This window comes from Stylophora pistillata, chromosome 4, assembly GCF_964205215.1.
Source record: "Stylophora pistillata chromosome 4, jaStyPist1.2, whole genome shotgun sequence".
NCBI lineage: Eukaryota > Metazoa > Cnidaria > Anthozoa > Scleractinia > Pocilloporidae > Stylophora > Stylophora pistillata.
In genome coordinates this window covers 9,971,026-9,993,631 of record NC_142522.1, presented here as the reverse complement: position 1 = coordinate 9,993,631, position 22,606 = coordinate 9,971,026, and the positions used below count along the sequence as shown (strand labels likewise).

Here is a 22,606-nt window from a genome sequence, read left to right as displayed (position 1 = left end):
ATTATGCGAGTCTGTAGGTTTGTAATACACACTAGTGCATAAACCGTTACCTTCAATTGAAACTTTGACGTCTAAGAAGGATAAAGAATTGTCAGAAATTTCCCAAGTATATTTCAGAGCCGGGTGAAAAGAATTGACTGCAGTTATGAATTGAGTGAGCTCCTCTCTGGTAGAGGAGGTAGCGCCGATACAGTCGTCGATGTAGCGACCGTAGAGTTCAGGTTTGGACCCGTTGTATTGGCTGAAAAATTGGTGTTCGACAAAACCTACAAAAAGATTCGCATAGCTAGGTCCCATTTTGGTGCCCATGGCTACACCATTGGTCTGTTTGAAGAAGTTGTTTCCGAATGAAAAACAATTGAGTGTGAGCACTAGTTCGGCTAAGCGTAGTAGTGTTTCAGATTTAGGTTCCTTAACAGTACGTTGATCAAAAAATGTTTAAGGGCCAGAAGGCCTTCGCCATTAGGAATGACAGTGTAAAGAGACGTAATGTCCATGGTGAAAAGGAGTTTGTTTTGGCCGAGGAAATTAAAGTCTTGAAAAATTTGAAGAGCGTGTTGGCTGTCTTTAATATATAATGGTAAAGTTTTGACGATGGGAGCCATAATTTTGTCTAAATAGCTGGAGATAAGTTCGGTAGGGCAACTGCAAGCCGAGACAATGGGCCGACTCGGGTTGTTAGGTTTGTGAATTTTAGGTAAAAAGTAAATACGAGAAGTTCTAGGAGTGGTTATGATGAGATTCTTTGCTGTGGCCGGCAATTCTTGTTTAGTTATGAGTTGATTGATCGTATTCTTGACGGAGTTTTGATTGCTGGCAGTGAGGTCTTTGTCGATCTTTTGATAAAAAGAGGTGTCAGAAAGTTGCCGCAAAGCTTCTTTTTGGTAGAGGTCGGTGCGTCAAACAACGACTGAGCCGCCCTTATCGGCCGCTTTGATAACTATGTCTTTGCGTTTTCTAAGACTTTTTAGAGCCGACCACTCTTCAGAAGAGAGATTAGAAAATTTGGTAATACGTTTGAAATTGAGTTTGTTGATATCGTGGCGGCATTTTTTGATAAAAAAGTCTAATGATGCGAATTGGCCCTCTGGGGGAGTCCATTTAGACTTTCGAGTCTGAAGTGTTTCGAAAGTGTCTTTGTTCGAGGTGTTAGAATCATCCTCTTTGTTGTGAAAAAAGGCTTTTAATTGAACGCGGCGAAGGAATTTTTCTACGTCTTGTTTAATTGAGAATTCGTCCGTAAATTCGTTCGTAAATTGTGTTCATTATATACAGGTAACCATAGTTAATAGACATCCCAAAAAGTTCTGACACAATCTCATCTTCCAAGAAAGTGTGATCATTTACAAAAGACATCTCTCTTCTTTGACTAGTTCAGGATTTTTTTTTTCCATAAGTACTTTTAGAAGGGTGTCAGTCGATACAAGGCTATTATGGTAAAAGGATTTTGTTACATCTATGAGAGCTAGCGAGTGTGCGCTGTAAGCTGGCTAGTGATGAAATTATTTAACTTACAGGTGCAAAAATCATGCCAAAGTTGCAAGAGCTGCAAGATTGAGATGTATATATTAAGTATAATTGCTCAGGTGTTTATAGAGGGGTGTGCTCTGATTGGCAGAGGATCACATCATATCTTCCTATAATCACCCTGCACGAGGTGATTTATGGCAGGGGTGCTAAATTTAAAATGGCTGCCCTGCATTTTGTCGATATTTCTAAGAAAGTTATAAAAAGGAAAAAATTCAATTGCAAAGAGCAGAAAAGATGCTACTGAGTTTGGCAGCACACTTTTCAAATTAAAGTAAATTGTAAAGTTTTTGCTGATCAAATTGAAAAAACCTGTGATAACTGCCTGTTTTTCTTGATATGATAGTAGTAAACACAACTGTAATAAAATATGTGGCAAGCTCTAAAAACAGAATTTAAAAGCACCGGAGCAAATATACTAAAATAACTATTTGCCTCAGGCTCGTTGAATACTGTTGACCAATCCCTTCAACTTCGAATTCATTTTGGGGATTATATTTAACAACATTCAATAGTTTCAAGATCACTGCAAACACAAGAAGAAGCATGTTAATAGTAAATAAACAGTGCAATAGAAGCTGTAGCAAGTCAAGTTAAAAATTTCAGCATTTCATTACGCTTGCTTATAAAAAACTTGTGATCTACTCTATGTCTGTCTGACTGTGCTGGCTTCCTCGTTGTTTGGACGCAAACTGGGTCCCTAATAGGCCAAAGTGTTTTACCGACCTGGGCAATTTCATGTCTCGATAGTAACCTAAACCCACTTCACTTAACACGAATAGCACTCCAAGAAGCCATATATTATCTAGGGAATAAATTTAGTGTCTAAAACCTACCACAAAGACGTTCGACAATCTTCAAATCCGAGCTCCTCTTCGAGAGGAACACAGGACGTGGAGAACTAAGGCTAGTCAAGGAGAAATGGGGGGAGGGGGCGGTAAGGTAAATCAACGTTTCCGTTTCCTGTTGCTGGATTAATTTGCTTTTCTCAAAATTATATCAAAGCTAACATTTAAGACTTCGGAACATGCAATCTTAGAAAGAATTGTGCTAAATTTTCTTTCCGGTGGATAAATGTTATCGTACGACGTGACGAGGAACAACAAGGAGGGTCCCCAAGAGGGTTCTTCAATCCCGCCATCCCGACTGGAATTTTCCCTCAATCCCGAGATCCCGACGGTTTCTACCGGCTAATCCCGATCCCGGTCATATTTTCTTAATTCCTTACCTCAGCAAAAATGATCCTTGAAGTTCCGTTTCAGATTCCCTCACAGCAGACCCAAGCACTGACTAATACGTTGAATTAGCTGTATCTCTCTACACTAAAACGATGATTTAGTTCATTTGTTTTTCTTGACTGGTTTTAAACGAGCTTCGTCAGTCAGTGAGTCATTTTTATGGTTTTTATAATTTGTTTTTTTGGAATTTTTTTTTCTTTTTTTCTGTTTCGCCTCTTTTGTTCGATAACGCCTGCCTTCCGGATCACTTCGATCCCTGAAAAAGGTGTCTCTCGGAGATGATAGCGATCAATGAAGAGCATTAAAGGTGCATATCACGGCGTACCACGGCAAATTCGCTGTTCACTACACCTATGGTAAATCACCGTCAATCGCAACTCAGAAGACAGTTTGCTCATTCACAATTTTAAGCCATGGCAACGATCATCTGGAAATTCTATAAAATCGAGTACAATTGGGCTCAACAGATACGGAACGGAAACATATATTCTTTTCGACCCCAGTTTACATTTTCAAGCTCAAAATGCCGTAATCACCGGTAACTAAAGCGGTCTGTAAGAGGTTGAAATAAGAGCCTGTATGGATTTCAATTTCGAACGAAATCTATTTCTGTTTTCCTTTGAAAAGCGACGATAAAGTTCGAAACTCTCTAGGTGGTTTTCTTTTTTATGTCGCCGAAACGCTTCTGTAAGCCATTTGAGCGATTTTGACGCGTATAAAGAGTACGCGTCTCTGTATTGTATCTTGCGAAGGAAAAACAGAGATAGTTTGAACACAGGGGGCCCAGACAAGCGACGAGTCTGGTTGTTCATTCGAAATATAAAGGAATGTATGGGAGAATCTTGAAGAGTCTTAGTATCGTAAACTTATATCACGTCTGAGTTAAAGCTCAAAATAAATGTAAACCTACCTCACTTGCTGTGTATTGTCGTTTCTGTGGCTCTAAATGGCGAATTTCAGCGATTTCACCGACTAGCCTGGTGTGAGCCGTCGTGTCGGGTTTCCGCCACGCGACATAAACCTCACTCCAGGCTAGTCAGTAGATGAATCGCTGGCGTGAATATGCCCCTGACTCCCCTCCCACATGAAGGCATTTGTAATCGGGCATTGTCTAGCATCATCCAATCAGCGTGGGGCAAACAGCGTGACGGTTGCTCCTTGGCACACGTAATCGGGGTCGCGGATGCTGATCGCTTCGAAAGCTGCATTTCTCGAAAATGTTTTAGCGGTTAGCGCTCGGATTTTGAATGGATCTTCGATTGAATGCGACGAGAAGAAGCGTCAACCTTTCAGTTTATCTGGTTTTCGATTTGGAAGGCGGGTGATTCTTATTACTGGGTGAAAATCGGCTTCGCGCTAGAGCGGTCGAAAATGAGCTTTCCACCCTTCTCTCCTTCTTATAACGTATAGTAACAGTCCACGCAAAACCCACCAAATCGCTGAAATTCGCCATTTAGAGCCACAGAAACGACAATACACAGCAAGTGAGGTAGGTTTACATTTATTTTGAGCTTTAACTCAGACATTTCATGATATAAGTTTACGATAATAAGACTCTTCAATATTCTCCCCTGAATTCCTTTATATTTCAAATAAACAACCAGACTCGTCGCTTGTCTGGGCTCCCTGTGGTTTGAATTTTGAATCCATACAAACTCTCATAGTGCGCTTTGGTCACCTACGGCTAAATCATACTACGCAGCTACTAACATCGACAACATCATTGTCGATGTTAGCCGACATCGTTAGGGCGCGTTAAAACTACGCAAACGATAACTTCGCGTCGAATAGCCCACGCGCACCGATCAGGATCTGTATAAACTTGACACCAGAAATATCACGGTCAAAAAATAACAAAGATCACAAAGACATTGCCATCATTGCGGCCAAGGTGTCCAAGGTTCACGAAAATAGACCACAGGTCATCATAGGGGTCACAGAGCAGCGTGATAGGGTCGTGGAAAACGTGATGTCAACTAGGTCACTGTTCGGCTATTTCCGACCATTTCCGACGTTAATAAGATGAGTTAGCTAAGATGACAGCTTGATTTTCTTTGCATATTTCAGACTCTAAAATTCCCAAATCACGGTTTCTTTAAAGCGACATTTCCCGATTCTCGCCTGTTAAAATCGCCAAATCCCGTGTCCCGGTCCAAAATACAATCCCGAATCTCGTCCCCCTTTTCCTTCAAAATATCGAATCCCGGCCTTCAAATAAGCAAAATCCCGGATCCCGATAAACCTATTGGGGACCCTCAACAAGGGGTGATTGAAAGACAAACATCATGGTCACGTGTTGTATCGTTCTGCGGCAAGATCTTGACCTTCACTTTCTAAAGCGGACAACACGGTAAGTACTGTCTGTTCAGTTTGTTCGGTATTATAGTAATTTTGCAACTCATGAATCAATTTTAATTCAGTTCGAAATGTTTTAAGCGTGACCTGTTATACAGAGAGCTATCTTCTCGATGAATCTCCAATATTAACGTTGTGGTCGACTAAATAATTATGGAGGAAGTAAACCAGTGGTAACAAACGAGTCAAAAGAAAAGATCCAGAGAATCTGATATATTTTAAAGATATCTCGGTAAACACTTGCGTAGATCTAACGCTTAAAAAATCATCCACTTGAACTTTATTTCTCCGACTAAATCTGATGGCTCCAAGTGGGCTGATTTCGAACGGACACCAAACCGGAATTAGCGCCCCCGGGTTCGCTGTTGAAAATTTGCTTTAGAAGTATGTACATACTGAAAATTTGCCTAAGAAATATGGACATGGGGTATATGCGCTGTTTCCGTTTTTCCTTGAAGTATTCTATGCATAAAGATCCAGAGAAAAAAGAAAAACTAAGCTCGATTTTCGCTTTTCATCGAATCCGGTCTTCTATCCGCGGGCTCGTTTCCCGACCAGCGTTTAAACGAAAACTTTTACGACAGGGAGTTATCATTTCAGTTTCATGATTACGTGTCTATGACTTTAATAATACTGAGAGTGTTTCCCTCCACATGGTAGGTGTGTTGTGTTTAAACTAGTAAATGTAACAACTTGTTATTTTTTTCAGGGAAGTAGAGCTTCAGTATTCATTGCTTTTATCTGGATTTCAAGAAACTTATAACCGAAGGTAATTGTAGTAGAACTGTATGTTTGTCAGGCAGTTGTCCTTTGATTTTAAACCAAATGCCAGAAAGAGTAATAACGAATAGAGTGTTGATGTGGGCGACTGAACCGAATTCGTTTAAATCAATTAGTCAGTTGGTTAACTGCTGGGAAGTTAGATTATTCGTAGAACGAATAATCAATGATGTGTCAAAAGTTAAATCCAGTTAATAGTAGTGTATAACTTATGTATTCTTCTATTTATTGTCATTTGTTTCAATTTCTGTATTTTTATCTCATACTGTCATTTCTGCTTTTCAATTAATGATTTAATATTTAATTTCTGTTTCTTGTATATTTATTGAATCTTTTGTTGAACCGAAATCTATGTAAGATGTTCTAGCGTCCACACACTGCCCGCCGAGACTAGCTATGCTATTTGTGGGTAGTGGTTGATTATGTTAAGTTAAGTTTAACGCCATTAGAATAAAGGAATAAGGAATATTTTCTTCGTTAAATAACCTGAAGAGCGATTTGAGTTCTTTGTAGGAACTCTGGTAAAAATTGAAGAACAGCTCCCCAAACTATTTCTGTCGGCCGACAGTCGGCCAACTGTCGGCGAACGAAACACAGAAAACACAATGAAAACAAATTCAGAAACGCGTATATGGACTGTCGTCTTGGTAAGTTTGAACGTTCACAATTGCCTCAAAATGAATTTTGACAAACACTAGGCGATAGAGGTAAATTTCCAGTGTGAGGCATTATTGGGTATATCGATTGTCATTTATGTGAACTTGATGTGTAGTATATGACTGACACATTTCGTTCTGCTGAAATTGGAAGAGTTTTGTTAATAGGGGTAAATTTTTTCAAAGACTCGCAAAATTGCAGGAGCTCGTGTTTTCGATGTGTTTCGGTTGTGTTTTCGTTGTGTTTTCTATGTTTCGTTCACCGTCTGTCGGTCGACTGTTGGCTGACAGATATTTTAGGGAGCTGTTCTTCAATTTTACCGGAACTGTTGTGCAAAGTGAGAAGTTTGGTCATGCGCGCTGGTATACTCTTTCGGTGAAGTTTAAACAAATAAGACCACTGTTGATGGTCGGAAGCAGATATATGAATAAATTTTTTTAACTCAAATACAGAAATTTCCGAAGTCATTTCAGTTCGGCACAGCGATTTGACCAGCACAATACATTGGCTTTTCCCAGTTACGAGAAATCTCACGAAATAAGACCAAAACACATCGGGTTCAAAGTGTATAGGACACAATTTTTTCCCGCTAATTCTGGTCCTTGGTAATGTAAGGAAAACGACTGTGAAGTTTTAAGATCTTGAGAATATTTTGAAACCCCTTTTTTTCGTTCAAAACGCGCGCTACTTTCATCATGAAATTGTCCCAGAGATCGCGCGGCCAAAATGACGTTAAAACATACTTTCTGGAGAATCCAGTCTCACTACTTTCCGAATCGCTAGACATAACCAAAATAAACAGTGCGGGTCGAAAATTAGCGTTAAATCACTCGCACATTCGAAGCCCAGAGCAAGAGAGATTAGGAGGCGCCTGCGCGACAGCGATGTTATCAAACACTGTGACGTAACAAGCATCGTCCCCAGTTTCCCGGCACACATTTATAAGGAAATTGGCGGTATTTCCGCCGCAAAAAGATCATCCAAATTCTTTTTTTTTCGCATTATCGAAACATTTTTCATTTATTACTTATATTAAGAAAGGAAAATACTTAAAAAAAGATTGTGTCATATACACTTTAACAGGAACAGGAAGTGATATAAAGATCGAGCGAAGGAATGACTTTTACAATCCGACCAAAACTCAGAAAATGACGTCATTTTCTGAGACGAAAACGACAAAAAAAACGCCATTTTAAGCCAAAATTGACCCTTTCATCCACAAAGACTCGCTCAAAAATTCTACTAAGTTGATTTCGGGAAAGAAACATGGATTAAATTTTACCTGAAAGATTATTCTTACTTTTATTTTGGTTCTCCCGCTTTAAATAGCCGCGCGCGTTCAAGACAGGTGGAAGACAATACAAACAGGCCATTGAGAGGGTCTCGATGGGGGGGGGGGGGGGTATGAATATCGGTTGTCAGTTCAAATTTTGGCCATTAATCAGTTGTTAGTTAAATTTTCGACCATTTGTGAGTTGTCAGTTAAATGACTGCTAATGATTAACTCGGCAAGTTTATTATTAATTTCCGACTATAATTTGGGCTGAAAAGCACTTATAGCGTAAACTTGAAAATTTAGTCGAAAACTGATACAATAAGAGCTGCTTTTTCTCAGTTCGGGCAGTTCTGGAATGAAACAGGATCTTTCAAATGACTTTCAGTCATTGTTTAAGTCAGTTACGACTCTTCTGAACGCAGACTTCTGTTTTCCCGTGCGCAACATTCCTTTGCAACCACTTAACACATTGACACCTGAACCGCCCGTAACCGCCTGAGCCACGCGATTGCCTCGCGCGAAAACGCTTTCCCCCTACCTCCCCTACTAAGTGGAGTTTTTGTCCAAACTTCCTCTTTGTTTGGAGATGAATAAACCAATCAGAATCCGTCGTTCGCGCATATATTTTGATGGCTTTAGAGGGTACTAGAGGGGCGTTATTCTACGAGTCTTCACTAAATGATCAAATTTGAAATGATGGCGTCCGCGCGGCCGACCCTCAAAATTTTCAAGTCGGATTTTTCGTTCATTTTCGATCGAGTTAGACCTTGCGGAACTCAGAATGTAAAGTAACAATGCTATCGAATACTCTGCTTGGAAAAGAATGGATATCAAGGTCTTAAAGGTGACAGAATAAGCTCTCGAGTCAAAGACACTACGATTCTCTAAGGCGATGCGAATTATGAACGTAAAGGTAAAACCGAACTTTCGGACTTCGAGCAGGGCCTAGTGACAATTTGACGGCTCGATGGTCCGGTAAATGTTATGTTCGAGTAAAATAGTGTCCAAAAGGTATTATTTAATAGAAGATTTTGCGTCAAATCGAAGTTTTTTCAGAATTTTCAACATAACGCTGCGCAATTTCTGGCCATCAAGGCGGGTTTTGCTAAAAGCAGGCCCGCGGCCCAGCGGCCAGTGGCCCGCGGCACACGGCTTGCGGCTTACGGCCTAGTGGTCTGGCAGCCCGAAGGCCCAGCGGCCCGCAACGGCCTGCGACTCGGAGGCCCGGTGGCCCAGTCCTGATTTTCCACAGTCTTTTTGTCCAGTAGTAAATCCACGCGCATGCACAGATCGACAATGAGGGTTTGTTGCATATTGTTCAGATAAAAACGTTTTGATTCTCTGTTCATTAGTCTCTTTACAGAAACCGATAGCACAATAGAGGACTCTCATTATCAAACGATGAAAGTTATTTTCAAACCATACTTTGAAAGTGAAAATATCATAAGTAATGCAATATGTGAACTGCGAATCTTTTCTATAAAGAGACATGTCGATCTATTTACAGGAACTCCACCCCAAAAAGAAAGCGTGTTCTCAAACATTGCTTTCCGGCGATGTAAGTACCGTATTCATACGAATACGGTAAGCGCCCTGGGCGCTTATTAAATTGTTGGTCCTCAAGGGCGGTGGGCCCTTATTCGAGGCTGGGCACTTCTTAAATTTGCACAATTTTTAGTAAGTAACAGAATTTGAACACTTCATTGAAAGTTTTTGTAAATTACTAAGGAAACTCTGTGTTCGGGTAAGTCTCTGAGTGGTACTTACTCGATTGCAATCTCATTGTCACTAAGGTCAACAAGCGAACTCTGCTTCTCAGTCGGGCGACCGATCGATTTGCCGAAGTTACGCTGTCGGACATCGAGGAGGCAGCTCCTTATTCGAGGTTTGCGAAGAAATATGGTACATTATTTCGGGAGTAAAAGGAGTACTTTTCGATCATGGCGAAAAGTGAAAAAATCAAACCCCGCCATCAAGAGATTCAAATTTTCTTGTTTGTGTTGTGCTTCAATTTTACCCTTGGTTCATATTTTCTTTTCCTTTGTTGTTATGATATTTTCACTTTCAAAGTATGGTTTAAAAATAACCTACATCGTAATGAAAGTCCTCTACTGTGCTATCGGTTTCTGTAGAGACTAATGAGCAGAGAATCAAAACGTTTTTTTCTGAATAACATGCAACAAACAGAAACAAGGATTCAAATGATTAAATGGTAAACGAATTCAAGCTCACTGTCATCCATTTTGCACACCCAAACCCGATGCAGATCTGTGCATGCTCGTGGATTTACTGCTGGACAAAAAAAACTGGGGAAAATCAGGACTGGGCCTCCGGGTCGCAGGCCGTTGCGGGCCGCTGGGCCTTCGGGCTGCCAGGCCACTGGGCCGCGGGCCGCGGGTCTGCTTTTAGCAAAACCCCATCAAGGTAAGTAAACAACGATCTAAGCATGATGAATTTTACCGCGTGGGCTTTGTACACTTAAGAAATTCGTACGTTTTTCGCTAATAACAGCAAATAAAAAACTTTTTTGAGTAAATCTGTCGTCCCGAAATATTTCTTGGCCATTTTAGTCTTGCTTCCTATTGATAGATTCCAAGGAACTTGAGATCTCTTCACCCACGGACAAATTTGCATATTCCCTTTTGAAATATGATCTACAGGCTCATTTGCACACATGCGTAAATATTTTGCGATGTTTATCTTTCATCTTGATTTTTGAGTTAAAACGTAATATGCAGCTATCGCTTTTTTCATCGGAAATAAGTTCTTTAATTAGTCTTTTTTCAATGGAGCTTTTTTGGAAAAGAGGATTTCTAAAAATTTACTGCGCATTGTGTTTGCTTTCTTGGTTTCTCCAAAATTTTGACTTTTCGTAGGCACGTGTTACACAAGAAGATCATCAGAAAGAAAACAAACTTGTGAAAAGTCCTCTAACACAATATATTAGATTTATGTTTTGTTTTACAAAGCTTCGATTGCGGTTGGCTCCGATGAAATGATCGGAAAGGAACGCTTTTTCGTCTACTTTTCAACTAGGTTATTGGAGAAAGCGTCCCTTAGAAATCCAGGCGAAAATGGGCGCGAAATGGCCGCCCGGATCTAGACACCGTAATTGGGGTAATATCTTCATCCTCTTGGTCAGAAAAGTCGTTTTCTGAGTCTGTGTCATATTCGTCTGCATGTGTTCGCACCTCAGCAACTGTCACTTCAACAATACGGTCATCAACAAATGTGATATCTGTCACATCCCCACCTTCCGAAGTAGCTTGAACAGCTCAGCCTTTGTCGCTGCTGAACCCTACTGACTGATCTCCCGAGTTAAAATCGTTACCTAGTCCCGCCAATAAGTCCACTTTGGTTGAATCTTGTTGTTTCGTGTAGACGGCCGGTGGTAGAGCTCCTGCCCTGTCCTTGGTAGTTTCCTCCCGAACTGTCCTCTGCCTCAAGGGACGATACTTTTCCATAAATTCTTTCATAGCACTTTCAATCTCGGGGTCGATCTCTACTGAAGGTAGAGGTCGCATGAAGTTTACATTTGCAAACTCCGTGCTGGTCTGAGGGACAAGATAGTAGAATTTTTCATGAGTAAAATACTTGGCTGCCCATTTCGTTACTCTCTTCGACTACTTCTTGGTAATTAATCCAAAGTCTTGGGAATACTGTAGTGCGGTGAAGGTCTCATGCTTAAAATGTGAAATTGCATGTAGATTCTCCACAACTACTCTGAGTAATGTGCTCAATTCAATATCTTGGAGATTATCGTTGTTAATTGAGGCTATGCTGTTGTGCAGGCGGTGCATTCCTTCTACAAGAAGTTTAAGTGAGACTTGAGTTTTATGAGACAGAGTTCCTTCGGGACCGTTTTTTGCTGTGGTTTCCTTTATACTGTGCCGTTGTCTCACTTCAGAAACGGTCTTTGTGATGTTGACATTTACATTTGATACTTTGTCTACGGCATCTTGAAGAGACAATTGTGCTTTCTCTATGTTTTGGGCTCCGATACTAAAACTGTTATAGAGACCTCCAAGAACGACACAGGACCACTTCTAAGACTTCTAAGAACGACACAGTACCACTGAGTACGACACAGTACTACTGAGTCCCGACACTAGTTTAATGCAACCTGTAGCCACATCCGATATAAATAGAGCCTTCTCCATAGAACAGATGCCATGAACTTGCGTAAAAGAACACGTTTCATCCGTTCCTTCACTTGCTTCTTCCTGATCAGAGCCCATTAAGGTTTTAACGTTTTTCTCAGAAGGACTGAAGAACTTTACCTTTGAAGTTCATTTCTTTGTTTAAGCAGGTTGATTAATTGGCAGCTGTAATAGCTGATGTGGACCTGCTGTCCTAACCCACCCATCCCACCCCAGGGGAGGACATCCATCACACAGTAATCTCGTGTGTGGGAAATTAACGTCTCCTGCCCCAACCCTGCAGGAGACGGGACCTCCATTTATTCGTCCCTATCCGAGAAGACTAGAATATCTAACCATTTCTTGATGTTATAGAAAGGTAGCAAATTCTTCTCAATTATTTTAAGACCTTGTGTGTCGGTCCGGCCGGGACTCGAACCCTCGACCTCCCGCACTACAGTCCAGCGCTCTATCCATTGAGCTAACCGGGAGGCGGTTCGATGCCCCGAGTCAGTGAACGCTATCCCGTCTTCAAATTCACAGTCTTTTGATTTCTCTACAAGACTCCGAGTTTTTCTTTAGAAGTTGGCTAACTTCTAAGCTTGAAAGGTCGCAAACGACGGTAAAGGCCGCCTGCTGCAAAGTAAGCTCTTCGAGAACTTCCATAGATATGATATTCAAAATGCCAGTCGGGTAGGTCACGAGTCTGACACCGGTACCAGCAATGCCAACTCCATTGCAGTGCCGTAATGTCACTTGTATAATTCCTCTCCGGGCATCGCCTTGCACACAACAGAATGTTTTCACTTGCAGCCCAGACTGAGGTTGGCTTTTCTAAAGAAGGGCGAACCTTGACAAGCTTCGAGTTTCCGAATTTAGCGGCTTTGAGTTTCCGAATTCATCACTTTTGAAGTTATCAAGGAGGCGATAAGAACAAAATGGTATATCACTGCGATTATTACTGTGAAGCCATGAGGTACGTAACAAATGCTGCATAATGTAACTCGAGCCAGCTAAGAACCTCTCTAAAATCACACAAAACCAGAATATGCCCAGCAGACAAAAATCATGAAATAAGACCAGTCAGTCGCATCACTGCGACTCTATAAGATTTGACTTTTCACAGTCATATTAATTATGCCATTATAATCTACATAAAACATAATCTACATGAATTAAAGAATGAGAAAACTCTGACAGAGCTTATAAGTCGGCATCCAATGGAGTGGGCGTTTTATAAAAAAGAGTAGGCTATTAACTTATATATATATATATATATACCAATACCAAATACCAAACCACTCCAATACAATACCGTTTAATTCGCTTCCTGTTCCAGCCAGCATGGTCGGAAGCTCCAAATTCCATTGCTTGTCCGTAGTTAACGTGAAATTATCGCTCTTGCCGCTTGATTTCGGAGCCATGTGATAAAGTTGCACATCAAAATCTCCGAGGCGATATTAACTGGACAACTCCTTTAGACTAAGGAACGAAGTAAGGTGCTTTTTCAGCGCCAGTACGGTTTTAACATCTTTGATAGGAATGCGGCTTCTGTGACGCTCAAATGCCGTTTCCGACTCAATTCGGCAAAAGTTTACAACAGCTCTTAAAATACCAGCATTCACGGCCATCGCGTAAGTTGACGATCGAGTTGGGTTCAATGATCATATAACTAATATGTGACACATGACCTTGATGTGGATGGCACATGCGGTAATTATTAACACTCTGGAGTACTCCTATTTATATGTAATAGAAAATGTACTTTAATTGAACAAAATAAATCAACTGTCCTTATTTTACATCCATTTTTTAGGATATTTTGGGCGATCCGGGCTTTTGTCAGTTGTCAGTAAAAGCCCACCACAAATGTCAGTTGTCAGTTAGTTTTTCAGCAATTTGTCAGTTGTCAGTTAAAAAGTTTGGCCATTTGTCAGTTGTCAGTTAACCCATCCAGACCCTCTGTTGGGACTCACTCAAAGATGACCACGTTCGTTTAATAGAAGTGACTGGTTAATAGAGGTGAAAATTACAGTGATTTGGGGGAAACAAATTCGGGACTTTGTCAACCGACTGCTTCATACTGTGACGGCTATAACGGTTCGACTGTTCGAGAGCAACAGATTATAAATTTCCAAGAGCACATCTCTTGACCAGAGTAAGTCAAGCAAATGACTAAAGGGTGAAAGTTTCCAAAGAAACTGTGGTGCTGCGCGTGGGTGGGGGTAACAAGGTAATTTGGTAACAGCAACTAAGTTGAAATTGTAAATTGGCCATCGTAACGAGTTAAATACTGAGCTATTTTAAAAAGCTTTTTAACTCGTTACGGTGGCCAATTTACAATTTCAACTTAGTTGATATAGCCAACTTACTAAAAGTCAAGAAAAGCCAAATACATCCGGCCAATTATCCTACTGGGATCGCTGGAAATTGTAGTGAGTTACCCACCTTCAGAATCAACATATTTCACGAGTAAATCGCTTACGTAAAATGCTTCAATCGTCACGGCCGTCCTGTTATAATCTCCAGTATAAAAGGCGTTTTGCGATTCCCAAATGTAAGACCGAGCGTTCTTGCAGAATTCTCCACTGCGTTAAGGAAAATCTCTGCGTTCCGCTTGTTCAGGACTGTACAGGACTGTATCTTTCTGGTTTATCAAGTTTATTTACGATCCGCATACGCCTCTACAATTTCCGTACAATCTACGTTCAGTCGATCTCAATGTCTATTCCGAATGCCCTCAATTACAACATGTTATCTCTATTACCAAACTAATCCTTACCCAGACTAGTCCTTACCCAGACTAATCCAATTAGCCCCTAGCAATTAAACCCACACCCACTATTTGCGGAGCACGTGTCGCATATTTCTATGTGTCACAGGATGTTTCAGCCCAAACGTACGCCCTAAATTCCTCTAGATAATTCACTCGCGTGTATAAGCTAACATTCTACCGATTATTTATTTTATCTATTTGTCTTTTTTTTTGTTATTATTGATTGTGTAATAACACGTTTCACAACAAGCGTTTCAAAAAATGTTTTTTTGTAAGATCATGTATTAACAACGAATTTTAGTGAACGGTGAGTTTTGTAAATGAGATCGATGGCGTTGTATATATTTTAACAGTTCAAGCTTTCATTATACTTATAGGACATTATTATTTATTTAGGACTTTATTATATTATGCTCGCCATTACAAGATATTATTTTATATATCATTTTACTACATTATATTATATTTTATACTATATTTTAAATACGCAATTCAGCTCAGTAGCTGCAAGCTTTTTACATATAAACTAGCTATCTATCTAAATAATATTTAATCGAGTGGTTGCAAACGGCGAATCTAACCCAGTTCAATTTAAAAATCCTCAGATTGACGCTGTCACATTGGATTCAATCGAGTAAGTTGGAAAACGGTGGTAATGGACAACGAAGGAGGACTTATGGTATCCGCTATAGTTCTTGGTGTTGTCGCCTTCCTTCTGAACACTAGCCGTGGCTTACAAGCCATGAAGTTAGGCGAAGAATGGTTGATCTTTCTAACCTCTAATGCACGATTAAAAGAATACCACTGGTTTTCCCTGGTTTACCAAGCAACAAATATGCTAATGTTCGATGCCGCATACAAGGTCTCTAATTACACATCTGCAGAAAGGTACGCGAAAGAACTTCTTATCATACATCACGCCTCTGGTGACACAGTTAAGGAAGGGAAACTAAGCTTAGTACTGGGACAGATATATCAGAAACAAAATGAATTTGAAAAGGCTAGAGAATACTATCAAAAGGCAGCTGATATAACAAGGAGTATTGGAGACAAAGAAAAAGAGGCGCTATGTTACATGATGATAGGAAAATTATTTTGTTCCCTTTGTGAATATAATAAGGCTGAGGAGTATTACAAGAAAGCACTGACAATCACTGTGCCAAATGGCGACAGAGATAACGAAGCAACCATTAACGGAAACCTAGGTACAATCGTTCAGTCGCTTGGGGAATACGACAGAGCTGAAGAATATTACAAGAAAGCACTTGCAATGAGACAGGAGATTGGCGATAGAGAGGGAGAAGCAGCTGACTACGGAAACTTAGGAACATTGTTTCACTCCCTTGGTGAATACAAAAAGGCTCAAGAATACACCGAGAAAGCACTAGCGATCAGAAAGGAAATTGGCGACAGAGAAGGAGAAGCAGCTGACTACGGAAACTTAGGAACATTGTTTCACTCCCTTGGTGAATACAAAAAGGCTCAAGAATACACCGAGAAAGCACTAGCGATCAGAAAGGAAATTGGCGACAGAAAAGGAGAAGCAGCTGACTACGGAAACTTAGGAACATTGTTTCAGTCGCTTGGTGAATACAAAAACGCTCAAGAATACACCGAGAAAGCACTAGCGATCAGAAAGGAAATTGGCGACAGAGAAGGAGAAGCAGCTGACTACGGAAACTTAGGAACATTGTTTCACTCCCTTGGTGAATACAAAAAGGCTCAAGAATACACCGAGAAAGCACTAGCGATCAGAAAGGAAATTGGCAACAGAAAAGGAGAAGCAGCTGACTACGGAAACTTAGGAACATTGTTTCACTCCCTTGGTGAATACAAAAAGGCTCAAGAATACACCGAGAAAGCACTAGCGATCAGAAAGGAAATTGGCGACAGAAAAGGAGAAGCAGCTGACTACGGAAACTTAGGAACATTGTTTCAGTCGCTTGGTGAATACAAAAGGGCTCAAGAATACACCGAGAAAGCACTAGCGATCAGAAAGGAAATTGGCAACAGAAAAGGAGAAGCAGCTGACTACGGAAACTTAGGAACATTGTTTCAGTCGCTTGGTGAATACAAAAAGTCTCAAGAATACACCGAAAAAGCACTAGCGATCAGAAAGGAAATTGGCGACAGAGGAGGAAAAGCAGCTGACTACGGAAACTTAGGAACATTGTTTCAGTCGCTTGGTGAATACAAAAAGGCTCAAGAATACACCGAGAAAGCACTAGCGATCAGAAAGGAAATTGGCGACAGAGAAGGAGAAGCAGCTGACTACGGAAACTTAGGAACATTGTTTCAGTCGCTTGGTGAATACAAAAAGGCTCAAGAATACACCGAGAAAGCACTAGCGATCAGGAAGGAAATTGGCGACAGAGAAGGAGAAGCAGCTGACTACGGAAACTTAGGAACATTGTTTCACTCCCTTGGTGAATACAAAAAGGCTCAACAATACACCGAGAAAGCACTAGCGATCAGAAAGGAAATTGGCGACAGAAAAGGAGAAGCAGCTGACTATGGAAACTTAGGAACATTGTTTCACTCGCTTGGTGAATACAAAAAGGCTCAAGAATACACCGAGAAAGCACTAGCGATCAGAAAGGAAATTGGCAACAGAAAAGGAGAAGCAGCTGACTACGGAAACTTAGGAACATTGTTTCAGTCGCTTGGCGAATACAAAAAGTCTCAAGAATACACCGAAAAAGCACTAGCGATCAGAAAGGAAATTGGCGACAGAAAAGGAGAAGGAGCTGGCTACGGAAACTTAGGAACATTGTTTCACTCGCTTGGTGAATACAAAAAGGCTCAAGAATACACCAAGAAAGCACTAGCGATCAGAAAGGAAATTGGTGACAGAAAAGGGGAAGCAGCTGACTACGGAAAGTTAGGAACATTGTTTCACTCCCTTGGTGAATACAAAAAGGCTCAAGAATACACCGAGAAAGCACTAGCGATCAGAAAGGAAATTGGCGACAGAAAAGGAGAAGCAGGTGACTACGGAAACTTAGGAACATTGTTTCAGTCGCTTGGTGAATACAAAAAGGCTCAAGAATACACCGAGAAAGCACTAGCGATCAGAAAGGAAATTGGCGACAGAAAAGGAGAAGGAGCTGGCTACGGAAACTTAGGAACATTGTTTCAGTCGCTTGGTGAATACAAAAAGGCTCAAGAGTACACCGAGAAAGCACTAACGATCAGAAAGGAAATTGGCGACAGCGAAGGAGAAGCAGCTGACTACGGAAACTTAGGAACATTGTTTCAGTCGCTTGGTGAATACAAAAAGGCTCAAGAATACACCGAGAAAGCACTAGCGATCAGAAAGGAAATTGGCGACAGAAAAGGAGAAGCAGCTGACTACGGAAACTTAGGAACATTGTTTCAGTCGCTTGGTGAATACAAAAAGGCTCAAGAATACACCGAGAAAGCACTAGCGATCAGAAAGGAAATTGGCGACAGAGAAGGAGAAGCAGCTGACTACGGAAACTTAGGAACATTGTTTCACTCGCTTGGTGAATACAAAAAGGCTCAAGAATACACCGAGAAAGCGCTGGCAATCAGAAAGGAAATCGGCGACAGAAAAGGAGAAGCAGCTGACTACGGAAACTTAGGAACATTGTTTGACTCGCTTGGTGAATACAAAAAGGCTCAAGAATACACCGAGAAAGCGCTGGCAATCAGACAGGAAATTGGCGACAAAGAAGGAGAAGCAGCTGATTACGGAAACTTAGGAACATTGTTTGACTCGCTTGGTGAATACAAAAAGGCTCAAGAATACATCGAGAAGGCACTTTTAATCAGAGAGGAAATTGGCGACAGAGAAGGAGAAGCAGCTGACTACGGAAACTTAGGAGTATTGTTTCATTCTCTCGGTGAATACGGAAAGGCTCAAGTATACACGGAGATCGCACTTTTAATTAGAAAGGAAATTGGCGACAGAAAGGGAGAAGCAGCTGACTACGGAAACTTAGGAGCATTGTTCCATTCTCTCGGCGAATACACAAAGGCTAAAGACTTCACTGAGAAAGGGCTGGCAATTGCAAAGGAAATTGGTGACAAAAAGGGAGAAGCAGCTTTATACGGAAACTTAGGAACATTGTTTCATTCCTTAGGCGAACTTGAGATAGCCGAATTGTATTTTCGCGAGGCTTTCTTAAAATGCAAAGGCATTGGAGATAGTATGACGGAGTTTAAAGTTGTTTGCGGTCTAACAGTTTTGATGTTAGCACAGTTTAATTTCGAAGAAGCTTTTTCGTATCTTTTTCAATCTATTGCAAAATTTGAAAAATTGCGAAACTTTGTAAAAGGCAACGACTACTTCCAAATATCTTTGTTGGAGAAGCATGGCGTCTTTCCCTATGACACGCTCATTAAATTGCTCTCTGTTAGCGGAAAGTTTACAGATGCTCTTTACGTTGAAGAACTTAGACGGGCAAGAGCTCTAGCGGACTTGATGACATCTCAATATTCTGCCAAACAGTTGCAGTTTTCAGGCGATCCGCGATCATGGTGTGGAATCCATGATATTATAAAAGGAGAAGCCAGCTGTAATTGTCTTTACCTTTCGGTTGATGATGAAGATGCACGGATTTGGATTCTGAAAACAAGCGGAGAGATTCATTTCCGAAGAAAGAGATTGGATTCAGATCGTTTTGGAAATGCCGGGTCAGTTACTGACCTGAAAGTGTTTTTTTTGGAAAATTTCCTCCACTTTGGCATTCTACCTAGAGATGTTTGCGAAGATCGCTCTTTAAATGACGAACGTGTTTTAACATCATCTGATGATGTCAACCGATCGCCTTTAACACACAATAATATGGAAAAAAATCTTCGTTTGGGCTACGAAATAATCGTCGCTCCCGTGGCCGATTTATTGAACGAGCCTGAAATTATCATTGTCCCTGATAGCTGCATGTACCAAGTGCCATTTGCAGCCTTAATTGACGAAGGAGGAAGATATTTGTCTGAAAAATTCAGGATCCGTATTGCTCCTTCTCTGACCACCCTCAAACTTATTAAGGACAGTCCTCCTAACTACCACAGTCAGAGTGGGGCTCTCATAGTGGGTGAACCTGAGGTGAGCGAAGTGATTTACAAGGGGCAACCGATTATCCTCCAGCCATTACCAGGTGCAAGAAGAGAAGCTGAGATGATTGGAAAAATGCTTGGCGTCACCCCATTGTTAGGGAGATATGCAACAAAAGAGGCGGTTATTGAACAGATGAAGTCAGTTGCGCTGATACATTTTGCTGCTCACGGATATGCCGAGAGAGGTGAAATCGCGCTTTGTCCTGTTCGTACTACTAATGCTATTCCACAAGAAGAAGAATACCTCTTGACGATGGCTGACGTGTCAAAAGTTCAACTTCGAGCTAAACTGGTTGTTCTAAGTTGCTGTCACAGTGGACGCGGAGAGACTAAAGTCGAAGGAGTCATTGGAATCGCTCGGGCGTTCTTGGGATCCGGTGCTCGCTCGGTGTTAGTGGCGCGGTGGGCCTTGAACGACGAATCGACAGAACAGTTCATGAATAGTTTCTACGAACTCTTGTTTCGTGGTAAGAGTGCCAGTGAGTCTCTTCACGAGGTCCGAAAGTGGATGAGAAATAACGGCTTTCCTGAAGTGGAGAAATGGGCTCCGTTCATGCTGATTGGAGATAATGTCACATTAAGGTAGGTTTTTAAGGAAATGAGTCAAGTTTGTATTAAAAAAAAAACCGCAATGAAAATGACACTTAGGATGGGAATCTTCCGAGGCCTAAATGCACTGTTTATAACATGTCAGAAGGAAACAGAATTTAAGTGTGAAATCACCTATCTTGGAAGAAGTCAGCGAGGACTCTTCGCGGCGTTTTTTCTTTTTTTTATTGTGCTTTTCCATCGAGTGCGAGGAGTGTAAAGGGAGACATTGAAGTGCATTTTCTTAAGTTCGGAAGATTTAAAAAAGCCACAAGGACACAAAAGCAAAATTCAGTGGTCCTCTCACACATCTAACCTCGTTTATTTCATGCAAAGAATGTGAGCTCGTTACGGTAAAGAGAGGATTTGTGCTGTATCTTATATAGTTCCGCCATGTATTCTATTATTGTTGAAAAGACGAAGGAGACAATATGAAGACTGGCTCAATAACGACAGGCAATGAGTTACTGATAGGCATTAACTTCAAGGCGAGCTTCTCCATGTAAATTATCTCAAATTCTGCGTGGAAACTCCTCGCCAAAGGCATCTACAGTATCCGAAGTTAACAGCGACTGAACCTGTCAGTCGTAGCAGCATAAATTTTTTGAACAAACTTATTGAATTAAACAATTAATTTACTGAGGAAGTAATTCAAGATTAACACGTACCTTTACTCAAGTTGTAAATATTATCTTACAGGAAAGAAGACATAACCTCCAACGCTCACGACTGATTTGCAAATCCTGTTTCCGGGACAAAGCTGACTCTCAGTCAAGACCCTAATCTTTGCCTCTACCGCATGAAACGGAACATTTCGTGTGATCGCATGATATAACAGAAGGATTTTTTCAGTTAAGCAGTTATAAAATAGAATTTTGGGCTTTCTCCTTAGCAGACGGGCACGCCTTGTCATTTAGATGTCTGTAGTAATCTTCGTGAGAGGACCTTCATGGTAGATATATACAGCCAAGGGAATAATTAACATTTGAATAATCTAAAAAGGTTTTCATTATGATTTATGAGCCAGATAACCTTCTTTAGCCTTTCTTTTAAAGAAAACAGTTGTTCATATAGATATTTAGTGTAATGAAACTTTTTTGGAGGTTTTACAAGATATATTTTCATTTTATAAAGAAGAGGCCTTGAAAGACTGGAACGAACTTTGGGACTGATTCTTCGAAAAGGTGTCGTTCATTTATTCAGCAAGTCATTGTAGACTTTTTAGAATACTTCAGAAGTTAACCTCATCTAAATATCAATCTTGGGGCCAAAAATGTAATTTTTGTCCATCCAACTGCCATTTTTTTCTTTTTTTTGACCGTACTCGGTCAAATTTGAGTTTCCAGTATCTCGAATGAAAGATAGTCATTGTAGACCCCTTTGTAGGACTAGTTACAAGAGGGGAGCTGATCCCAGTCGTATATATCAAATAAGGGGGACAGAAATTCAATTAGAATGTTCCATCATCAAAATCAAATTTTGTTCAACAGGTCACTGGACTATTCTTGTAATCGGTTAGATTTGAATTTCCGGCATCTTGAGTAGAAGATAGTCATTGTAAGACCTTTTTAACTCGAGAATTGCGCGTGCGCAAGAGCGAGTTGTAAGTATGATGTGATGAATGGCGCTCGCTCGCTCGCTCAATCGGTCGATTCCTATAAAATTTTTTCTATTTTAGGCTTTTGAATGCATTTGATAGTTTTTGGCGAGTGATAAACAAACGAAATGGCGACCTTTGTTGCTAAGAATAGTGTTGGGGTGAAAAAGAAGCCAATGATAATCTTGAATAAATTAAAGTTTGCCCAATCTCCGAATACACTTTTATGTCTTGCAGCGTATATTTCATTTATGGCATCAATACTTCTATTTTTAAATGTACACATCCAGGACAATGATTACTGTGTCCGAAAAAAAAAAAGAAAATAGAGATGAAAAGGTAAGACAAACTAAGAATATACATGAGAACGTCGCATTTGAACCACCTACGTCGCTACCCTGAGTATGTCAGCTACCGCATTGCTCTTTACCATAAGGCCACCGAAACACCTTGTTATCCTGGGGCGAAACTTTATCTAGATATAAATTTTACATTTAAAACGCTAATCTTTTGGGAATTTCAACCGTGGGCTCAAACGACTCGAGTCGCTGCTCGCCATAGTTAGTCCCCTCTACTAACTATGAAGTAACG

General features: G+C 40.7%; 1 protein-coding gene across 1 annotated transcript; it reads left to right on the top strand.

The window, feature by feature from the left end:
• The first annotated feature begins 5,464 nt into the window (after window positions 1–5,464).
• On the top strand, window positions 5,465–22,224 carry LOC148732398 (uncharacterized). Its single transcript, XM_088758684.1, has 3 exons — window positions 5,465–5,889; window positions 15,354–20,412; window positions 21,118–22,224. The coding sequence occupies exons 2-3, from the start codon at window positions 15,404–15,406 to the stop codon at window positions 21,149–21,151; spliced, it is 5,043 nt and encodes a 1,680-aa protein (XP_088614810.1). The 5' UTR covers window positions 5,465–5,889; window positions 15,354–15,403; the 3' UTR covers window positions 21,152–22,224.
• The last annotated feature ends 382 nt before the right edge of the window (window positions 22,225–22,606 follow it).

Excerpts from the sequence above, each read along its gene's own strand:
- LOC148732398 (XM_088758684.1), top strand. The coding sequence starts at position 15,404 with ATGGACAACGAAGGAGGACTTATGGTATCCGCTATAGTTCTTGGTGTT. Across the intron at positions 20,413-21,117 it reads GGAGATAATGTCACATTAAG|GAAAGAAGACATAACCTCCA; the intron begins GTAGGTTTTTAA and ends ATTATCTTACAG.